Source organism: Heterocephalus glaber, unplaced genomic scaffold (genome assembly GCF_053883595.1).
Source record: "Heterocephalus glaber isolate CG9 unplaced genomic scaffold, H.glaber_assembly_v1.0 deba00001744, whole genome shotgun sequence".
In the NCBI taxonomy this organism is placed as follows: domain Eukaryota; kingdom Metazoa; phylum Chordata; class Mammalia; order Rodentia; family Bathyergidae; genus Heterocephalus; species Heterocephalus glaber.
In genome coordinates, this window is record NW_028258450.1 from 2,914,517 (window position 1) to 2,924,543 (window position 10,027).

The 10,027-nt window shown below is 51.9% G+C and overlaps 1 protein-coding gene across 1 annotated transcript; it reads left to right on the plus strand.

Annotated features, from left to right (window-relative positions):
* The first annotated feature begins 689 nt into the window (after window positions 1-689).
* Window positions 690-9,120, plus strand: Foxa3 (forkhead box A3). The gene is made up of 2 exons (XM_004867126.4): window positions 690-908; window positions 7,514-9,120. Exons 1-2 carry the CDS (start codon window positions 840-842, stop codon window positions 8,498-8,500), a joined length of 1,056 nt encoding a protein of 351 aa, XP_004867183.1. The 5' UTR covers window positions 690-839; the 3' UTR covers window positions 8,501-9,120.
* The last annotated feature ends 907 nt before the right edge of the window (window positions 9,121-10,027 follow it).

The window sequence follows — 10,027 nt, forward strand, 5'->3', positions numbered from 1 at the left end:
TCGGGTACTGTGCCTTTTGGGAAATGTAGTCTCTGGCGGAAGCGCGAGGCGGAAGTTGAAATAGAGCCTTCTGGGAAATGTAGTTCAGAGAGGTCTGGAGACCCTGGACGGCCAGCTCGTGTTAGAATGGAATCCCGTGGGAAAAGTTCCTGGGTCCTGGAGGTGGTCTGATGTCCTCGTGAGGTCTAAGCGGAGGGGCCCTGATCCTTTCCACCTCTAGTCTTGACCCTATACACAGACTAAAGAATTTGCAGCCGTCTGAAGTTTCAGTCTTCTCATCTGTCCAGTGGGAATGTGGTTTTGAGCATCTCTGATGGGTCCTTTTATTGACATATCTGTAACTCTGAAGTTTGTAGCGCTCTGAGTCCCCTTTCCCCCACATCGGACCAGCTGCACTCTGGCGTTTCGTTCTCTAGGGTAAACATGATGAAGACCCCGGGGGTAGAAAGGGCCCCCGAGTTCTGCCTTTAAGGTCTTTAGTATAAGCAGTGTCTCCCACCTGTAGCTCCCTCTTGCATCCATCTCGAGCTCCTGGGTCATAGGACTGCGGCTCCCGACGCCTGAGGTCTGTCTCCCGGCGATCCCGCAGGGGGCGCCCCAGTCCGGGCTCACCGGCCACGGGGAGGTGGGAGGGGAGCCCGGGGCGGGCGAAGGCGGGGGTGTCCTGACTATAAAGCGTGGCCGCCTCCCTCAGCGCCTGGGACAGCGAGACCCCGGGCGGTCGGACGGACGGACGGGCGGGCGCTGGTCGCAACTCGGGCCGTGCCCGCCGAGAGATCCGGACACTCCGTGTTCCCCCGGGGCCGGAGCCGGGGCAGGTCGGGGCGCAGGCCCGGGGGATGCTGGGCTCGGTGAAGATGGAGGCCCATGACCTGGCTGAGTGGAGCTACTACCCGGAGACGGGCGAGGTGTGTTCTCAGGGATGGCGGAGCGGGAAGTGGGGGCAGGTATCGGGGTGTGGCCTTCAATGAACCCTGGGACCATACTGTGAGCTCAAATGCTGCCCAAGGCATCTAACTGGGGAGCCCAGGAGCCCGGGACACGGAGACCAGGTGTGGGAATGAGGGACAGGAGACAAGGCTTCATAGTGCAGTTTAGGCAAGCTACTGGGGGTGATGGCTAACATGGGTGGAAAACTTAAGCAAGGGTCCAGTCACACCTTAAACCTAAGGACTGGATGTTGGGGCTCCAAAATCCTAGATATTAAAATGAACAAACCAAAGGTAAGAATCAGAGAGCTGCGGGGTAGGGAACAGCTGGAGGATTTCAGGAAATGGGGTTCAAAGTGGATGGAGAAAGATAGAAACCAAGAGATGGAAAAGGGGGTCTCCATTATAGAAAGTCTGAGGTGGGCATCAGGATCAGAATACAAAGTTAATTTAAAGGTGGGGTTGTGGGGGTGGAAACTAGAATGGGGTTCAGGAATAAGGGTCAGCTGTCAATCTAAGGCTGGGACAGAAATAGGGGTTGGTGGAGCTCAGGGATAAGATATGGAGGTTATCAAAGATGAGCTTCCTCTGGGAGATCTGAAATAACAAGTGGCCCAGACAGGCATCCAGATGCATCAGCCCTGGAGACCTGAAAGTAAGAGATGTGACCATCAGCATCTGCAGGACTCAGTCTTCATCCCCCCATCCCTACCCATGACCCTCAGCAAGACTCCCTGAGTCAAGCTGGAGAATTTCAGATTGTGCGCCTCCTTTCTCCCCGATCCAGCAGCCTCCCACCATAGCTAAAGTTCTCATCCAGTCCTACCTGCCTCAGACAAGGCTTCCTGAAGTAGGTGGCAGAGGCATATCCTAATGTCCTCACCCTAGCAGACAGAAAGTCCCTCCCCAAATCTAACTCCAGTTCCTCTGCTGCAAGAACTCTTGCTTCGCTCATTTGCTCAATAATCAATATTGTGAGGTTAGGGAGGTGGGCATGGTGGGATTGCACCTTTGGATTCCTAACCTGAAGGAGACTGAGCACTTGAGGTGGGGGCAGAGGGCTGGAATGGCTGGGCTTTCCAAGGAGTCAAGATCTGGTGCTTACCTAGGGCTTGAAGCTGTGAGTGAGACTCCTGGATCCCCAGGCTTTTGGGGTTTGGCGAGGTGCCCAGGAGGGGCCAGCCCTGGGTCTGGGGAGGTGTGAGGTGCACGTTGGGCCGGGTAGGACCAAGTGGGGAAGGGGTTGGGATCTTGGTGAGGTGGAGGTGGGGCAACTAGAGGTTCAGTTGTACCTGGTAGGGTGGCAGAGACCTGGGAGGGGCTGGAGGCTGAGAGGCTCAGAATCGGAGCACAGGATCTAAGAGGACCAGCTACAGATCATTGTTTCCAGGCACACTTTAGGAAGTGAACTGAGTGGGTATAGGCAGAAGTCAATGTTTTGGGGCCCAGTCTTGATGGATCAGAGTTTAGGGGAAAATTTGTGTGGAAATTGTGCCAGGAACCGAGAGACAGCCTTGGGGAGGAGGCATGTTTTGGAAGAGCCAACATATGGAGGCCTGGGAATGGTTTGGGGTCTTCTACTGTCTGATGATCTCCCCAGCCTTCCCACACAATAAGCCCACTCCTTCCTCTCAGGTCAGAACAATGGGGAGAGAAATACCTGCCCTCACCCCAGACTGAGAACTGACAGGTTCACTAAGCCACTTCTCACCATAGAACCCTCCTGCTGGGGTGATGCTGACACCTTGCTGCTGGAAAGTTGTCACCCTAGGGTGTCCCCACAGGTCCCAGGTCCTTACAGGTCACTGGTCTAATTGCTTCCCCATTTTATTTATTTATTTATATTTAATTTAAATTTTTTGGTACCAGGGATCAACCTTGGGTCCTTCCGCTTGCAAGGCAGGAGGCAGAACCACTGAGCTACAACCCCGGCCTCTCCCCAGCCCAATTTTTTTTTTTTTTTTGGTACCGGGGATCGAACTCAGGTCCTTGCTCTTGCGCAGCAGGCGACGAAACCACTGAGCTAAATCCTCGGCCCCCAATTTTTAATTTAAATTTAAAAAATAATTTTTTTGAGACCAGGTCTCACTATGTAGTTTGGGCTGGGCTTAAACTCACTATGTAGCCCAGGCTGGCCTCAAACTTGGTTATCCTCCCGCCTCAGCGTCCCAAGTGCTGGCTCTGCTCCCCCATTTTAAAGTGGGAAGTTTGAAGACCCACAGGGTGCTGGGGTCCTAAGTTGTGCGTGGGACCGGAAACCAGACTTCTGGCTTCTCACTGCCTCCCTCTGCTCCCTGCCACACCCTCCTTTCTTCTTCAGAGATAATAAGGAAATGAAAGGGGAGAAAATCCAACCTTCTGGGTGGGGGTGCGGATCCTATGAGGGCTTACCCCCAATCTCAACCCCACCCTGTTGGGGGGAGATCCGGTTCAGACCCGGACACTAGGGGTTCATCCCAGCCACGGGGCGTGGGAAAGCCCAAGATGGATTAGAGCAGCTGGAGGGTTTGAGGTCAGACCTCAAAGAGAACTTCCGGGTGGGTGGGGAGCCAGAAGAGGAGGGCCCTGGGGTCCCAGAGAGCCCTGCTGGGTTGGAGAAGTAGGGTGGGATGCAGGGTGAGTTAGTACTCTTTATAGAACCCCTCAGTCTGTCACCTCCCCTAATCTCTTTCCTTATTCTGGGGAAGGGCAGAAGCACCCAACTGGGGGGAGGGCAGTGGGTACAGGAGGGAGGAGCTGCACCTGCCAGTCAGTGTGGGGCTTCTGAGGAGATGGTGACCCAAGGCAAGGGAGAGAAACACAGAGATGTGCTGCAGGACAAAGAGGGCGTGGGGTAGGGATGGGAGAGCGTGCAAAGCGGGCAGATGGATGGAGGGGTGGCAGGGCCTGGGGAGATGGGGCAGAACTGGGGTGGAGGGGAAGGCGGAGAGAGTTGGAGAGTAGATTGAGGGTGAGAGAATGGGTGGGGGTAGGGAAAGAGAAAGTAGGGAGAGACAGATGGGGATGGGAAGGGAGACAGAGGCACCAAGACCAGGATAGGTGGACAGATGCACAGACAGAAATGGCCAACCCAGAGATTCCAAGGGACCAGCCTGAGAGTGTACTGGAGAGACACGTGAAGGAGCCAACAGTTTCCCACCAGAACTCAGATCTGGGGTCCCCCCTTGAGTCCCTTTTCTCTCTGGAACTTGGAACTTGCAGATGCTTAGAGTGGCAGGGAATCAGATGGTGTCCACTAGCCCACAGCCAAGGTGGCAGCAGCCAGAGCTCCGGCAGCCACAGAACCAAGAGACTGGACCCAGCTGGGGAGGGGGCAGGGCAGATAGGGCCGGACAGAGGAAAGAAGTGGCTGAGCCCAGTAGGTACCTAGAGAAAGAGTGAGCCACCATCGAATGTGCTTTTGTGTTTCCCTTGCTTAGCTTGTTCAGTGTCTTCCTGCTACACTGTCCCCTTCTGAGGCTTGTTTTGTGGTAGTGGGGATTATTAAACCCAGGGCCTTCTCACTGAGCTACATCTCTAGGCCTTTTAAAAAAAATTTTTTTTTTTTTGAGATGGGATCTTGTTAAGTCACTAAATTGTCCAGACTGGACTCAAACTTGTGATCCTCCTGCCTAAGGCTTTCCACTGAACCCGTTAGGACATTTCTGTCTGCCTTGGTTACTGCCTTTACGGCAAGATCCAGGACACAGAGACTGGGGATTTAGCTCAGTGGTTCCACCGCCTGCCTCAAAAATGCAAGGTCCCGAGTTCGAACTCTGGTACCAAAAAAAAAAAGGATCCAGGACACAGGCCTGGAGCGAACCTGCCTGGATTCAGAATCCCAGTTGTGCCTTTTCCTTCCTGTGTGACTTTTCCTTTTTTTTTTTTTTTTTGGTACCGGGGATCGAACTCAGGTTCTTGTGCTTGCGAAGCAGGCGATGGAACCACTGAGCTAAATGCCTGGTCCTTGTGTGGCTTTTCCTGACAATCTCGTGGGCTTCAGCTCACACAGTTGTAAAATGGACATCATATTCTTTCTTTTCTTTTTTTTTTCTTTTTTTCTTTTTCTGAAACAGGGCCTCAGGTTTAGGCTGGCCTTGTACTTACTATGTAGCCCAGGCTGGCCTCGAACTCCCAGCAATCCTCCTGCCTCAGCCTCTGGAGTGCTGGGATTACAGGCATGTGCTACCATGTCCAGCTAAAATGGACCTCATATTAATGCCTCCCCCAGCGTTCACCAACCACCACCACTATGGCTGTAAGGATTAAAAAAGATTTAATCTGTTAATCCTTCTTGGGAAGTGCTTGGGGCATTGCCTGGCACAGAGTACGTGGCCTATAAATATGTGTCAAATGGATGAAAGAACATGTAGAGGGTTGGGCCAGAGATTTAGCTCAGTGGCACTATGCTTGCCTCGGAAGCACAAGGTCCTGAGTTCGATCCCCGGTACCAAAAAAAAAAAAATCGCCCTCTATATGTTCTTCTTTTTTTTTTTTTTTGGTACCGGGGATCGAACTTGGGACCTTTCACTTACGAGGCAGGTGGCTGCACCACTGAGCTAAATTCCCGGCCCCAGAAGATGATTTTGAAAGGCAAAACAGTGCCTACCATCTTTCATTGAGCTGCAATGTATATTTTTCCCTATTTGAACATTTCTGAAAATGGAACACATTTTACAGTCAATGACATCCAGAGACTTCAACTAAGTGGGCATAGGGCGGGGGATTTAGCTCATTGGTTTCACTGCCTGCTGCGCAAGCGCAAGGACCCTAGTTCAATCCCCGGTACCAAAAAAAACCTAAATGGATGTTTTTCCATTTATATTGATATGTAAAAGTGTTATAACTTACAGTGAATCTTAGACTTGATCATATATAGAAATTGATGTGCTATATTTTAGGATGAAGTGTGATTTCTAATCACATATTTTTGTTGGTTTATTGGGACAGGGTCTTGATATGGAGGCCAGATTCCCTTCAAACTTGAGCTCCTCCTGAGTGCTGGGATTATAACCACCATGTTGGCCAGACAAAATTTTTGATCTATAAAAACAATAATTTTTTGCGAGGCATGGTGGCACACCCCTGTAATCTTGGCACTCAGGAGGTTGAGACAGAGTGCCATGAGTTCAGTGCCAGCCTGAACTACACAGGGAAACCTTGTACCCTCCCCGCTCCAAAAAGAGCTAAAAAGAGTAAAATAAAATCAAACCAGTAAATTTTTTTTTGGTACCGGGGATCAAACTCAGGTCCTTCCGCTTTTGAGGCAGGCAGTGGAACCGCTGAGCTAAATCCTCGGCCCTATAATCTAAAATACTGATAGAGAGCTACAAATATTGGTTAGATTATTAGATATTTACATTAACTGCTTATTAAAATTGAACTGTGGTTTATTAGGAAATCAATTTTGTGGTTGACTTAGCCAATTTTGATTGATTTCTCAATTTTTTTTCAAGTCAAAAAATTGATTTCTCAAGTTTTTCAGTCTCAGGACCTCTTTAATTCTTAAACATTATTGAAGACCCCAAGCAGTTTCTGTTAATGTGGATTATGTCTGTTGATACTTACCATATTCAAAATTAAAACTGAGAAATTTTTCAAAAATGTATTAATTGTGTAATAATCCAGTTTAAAATGGCCATCATGGCTAGGCATGGTGATGCACGCCTATAATTCCAGCATTCTGGGAGGCTGAGCTAGGAGGATCTCAAATTCAAGCCCAGCCCAGGCAACTTAGTGATTTAGCAAGACCTTATCTCAAAATAAAAAATAAAAAAGGACTCGGGATGTGGATGTTGCTTAGTGCAAAGATCCTGGGTTCAGTCACCTGTACTATTTTTTTCAAAAAGCTATTACTTGCCATTATAGATATATATGTTTTTATTAAGATAACTATGTTTCAGGCCGGGGATTTAGCTCAGTGGTTTCGGCGCCTGCTGTGCAAGAGCAAGGTCCCGAGTTCAATCCCCAGTACCAAAAAAAAAAAAAAGATAACTATGTTTCAAAAATTGAATGAGAAGAGTAGCATCACATTTTTGTAAATAAGTCTGTCTCAATAGAAGATAGCTGGAATCTCAGCTGCTTCTGCCTTCTCTGTGTCTCAATATCACATGTCCTGAAGCCTCTGAAAAACTCCACTGTGCGCTCATGAAAAAGAGAGTGAAAAAGGCCAATAATGTCTCGGTATGATTTGCAAAATGGTTTTGACCTCAGAGACTCCCCAGAGTGTCCCACCCAGAAGGCACTTTGAGAAACACTTCAAGTGTGACCTCGTGTGTATGGGAGCATGGTGGGTAGGAGGATGGGGTCATAGAGATAGGTTATACGGGGAGGAAGAAGAGACTTCAAGAGACAGGTGTCTTAGAGAGAGGTAATGATGGTAGAGACTTATAGTCTTGCTAAGACACTGAGTTGCCCAGGTTAGGCTTGAACTTGAGATCCCCTTGCCTCAGCCTCCAGGAGTGCTGGGGTTACAGGTGGCACCACCGTGCCTGACTATGGAGGCAAGACGGACGGCTGGAAGGTCTCAGGGTTGGTCCTGGGATCTCTTACTGACCAGTGGAGTGGAGTCGCACTGACCCTTCCCCGCCTTTCTCTCCCGGCAGGTCTACTCTCCAGTGACCCCAGTGCCCACCATGGCGCCTCTCAACTCCTACATGACACTGAACCCTCTAGGCTCTCCATACCCCCCCGGGGGGCTCCCTGCCTCCCCACTGCCCTCAGGACCCCTGGCACCGGCTGCCCCCTCAGCGCCCCTGGGACCCACCTTCCCAGGTCTGGGTGCCAGCAGTGGCACAGGTAGCAGCTCGGGGTATGGGGGCCCGGGGTCCGGGCTGGTGCATGGGAAGGAGATGCCCAAAGGCTACCGGCGACCTCTGGCCCACGCCAAGCCTCCTTATTCCTACATCTCGCTCATCACCATGGCCATTCAGCAGGCACCCGGCAAGATGCTCACGCTGAGTGAGATCTACCAGTGGATCATGGACCTCTTCCCTTACTACCGGGAGAACCAGCAGCGCTGGCAGAACTCCATCCGCCACTCACTGTCCTTCAACGACTGCTTCGTCAAGGTGGCGCGCTCCCCGGACAAGCCGGGCAAGGGCTCCTACTGGGCCCTGCACCCCAGCTCTGGGAACATGTTCGAGAACGGCTGCTACCTGCGCCGCCAGAAACGCTTCAAGCTGGAGGAGAAAGTGAAGAAAGGGACCAGTGGGAGCTCTGCTGCCAGGGCCGGTACGGGGTCGGCTGCTTCAACCATCACCGCTGCTGCCACTGTGACCTCCCCAGCGCAGCCCCCGCCCCCGCCCCCCGAGCCCGAGGCCCAGGGTGGCGGGGAAGAGGTGGGGGCTCTGGACTGTGGCTCACCTGCTTCCTCCACACCCTACTTCACTGGCCTGGAGCTCCCAGGGGAGCTGAAGCTGGATGCGCCCTACAACTTCAACCACCCTTTCTCCATCAACAACCTGATGTCGGAACAGACACCAGCGCCTCCCAAACTGGACGTGGGGTTTGGGGGTTATGGGGCTGAGAATGGGGAGTCTGGGATCTACTACCAGGGCCTCTATTCCCGCTCTCTGCTTAATGCATCCTAGCAGGGGGGTGGGAACGTGGTGGTGGGGTACGGCTGTGGCTTGTCCCATAGGTTAACATCTTGTTTGGTCTCTTCCGTACTGTGATGATTCACTGGCTACTGTGATAACAGCCATGGACCATGTTGGGGGCCCCGTGGGGTGCCTCACAGACTGCCACATTGACTGATGTTATTGGTTGAACCCTTGGGCACTTTGATGATCGCCATCTGGGATGGCATCTTGGTTGGGCCTTTGGGTGTGCTAGTGATACCATTTCAGTGACTCTTCTGTGGCCCCCTGAGTGCTGTGATCACTTATATCCCGCATGACATCTTTTTTGGCCCATTGGGTGCTTAGGGGGCCACTGTATTGGCCACGTGACGTCAGTGTGCCGTTGAGCACCATGATGGCCACCATGCTCCAGTGTTGGCCGTCATCACTGTATCTTTGGCGTGGCCTGCGAGAGGGATGGAGATGAGACGATTCCTTCATTTTCTCTGATGCCCATCCCCCCAGCCGCATCCAAGAGAAACCAGAAAGGGCTGGTCAGGGTGTGGGAAATGTCTACTGAAGTCAAGTTCTTGCCTGGGAAGCGGGATACTGGCTGTGTTTGACCATTAAAGGCACCGATTCCGCCTCTTACTGAAGGTCTTTTTTCCTTGGTGGCCCCGTGGGGCTTGAACACCTGACTTTCTGATCCTCTGTCTCCTTCCCTTCCTGCCCGTAAGAACTGGCTGCTGCTGGGGGAAGGGCTGGAATAGGCATCGACCTGACCTTTGGCTCTTTGCTGTCCCTGACCCCAAGGACAGTTTGTTCACCGATAGCAGCCCCCGCAGCCTTGGGGCCAGCGCAGCAGGGGGAGGTGGCTCAGTGGTGACCAAGGCCAACTCCCTACCCCCACTTCCCAGACCCACACTTCTACCCCTGAGGCTCTGGGCACCTAGGGGCTGCTCAATTTTGGGGTAAACTGGGGAGGAGGAAAAACAATAGCTGAGGTGTTAAACTGGAGACGATGCATGTGTATGTTCTGTGGGTTAGGGGCAATCACCACGCCCGCTGGGGTGTCTGTGGTCTACTGCAAGGTCCATACCCCTCAGTTGGGTGGGTTGGTGTGTCTGTCCATACTCTGGCGATGGGCTTCCTGTGGACATCTCAGGCTTTGTGTGTGTGTTTGATTGTTTTGTGTTTGTGATTCTCTTTATACACCTATCCTGGGCCTCACACTGTTATATGTGTGTGTGTTTACATTGCTTTATGTTATGTACTACTTACTGCTGCCTCTGGAGGCGGGGGGATCCGTGTTGTGTGTCACTGGGTTCTATAAAATATCTCTGGGAGTCAGCTTTTCTCTCTGTGTGCGTTTGTGTGTGTGATGCCTGTCATTGCTGTGTGCCCTGTCATTGTTGGGTCCGTGTGTGAGCTCGTGTGGCAGGTCTGCTGACTTGGGCACATGTCTATCACTTTTGTGGGCATATGTGTGGAGCAGGCTCTGAGTCCTCTGGCCATTGTGGGTCTCTGGGTTGGAGATCCAGGTGTCTGTCTCTCCAG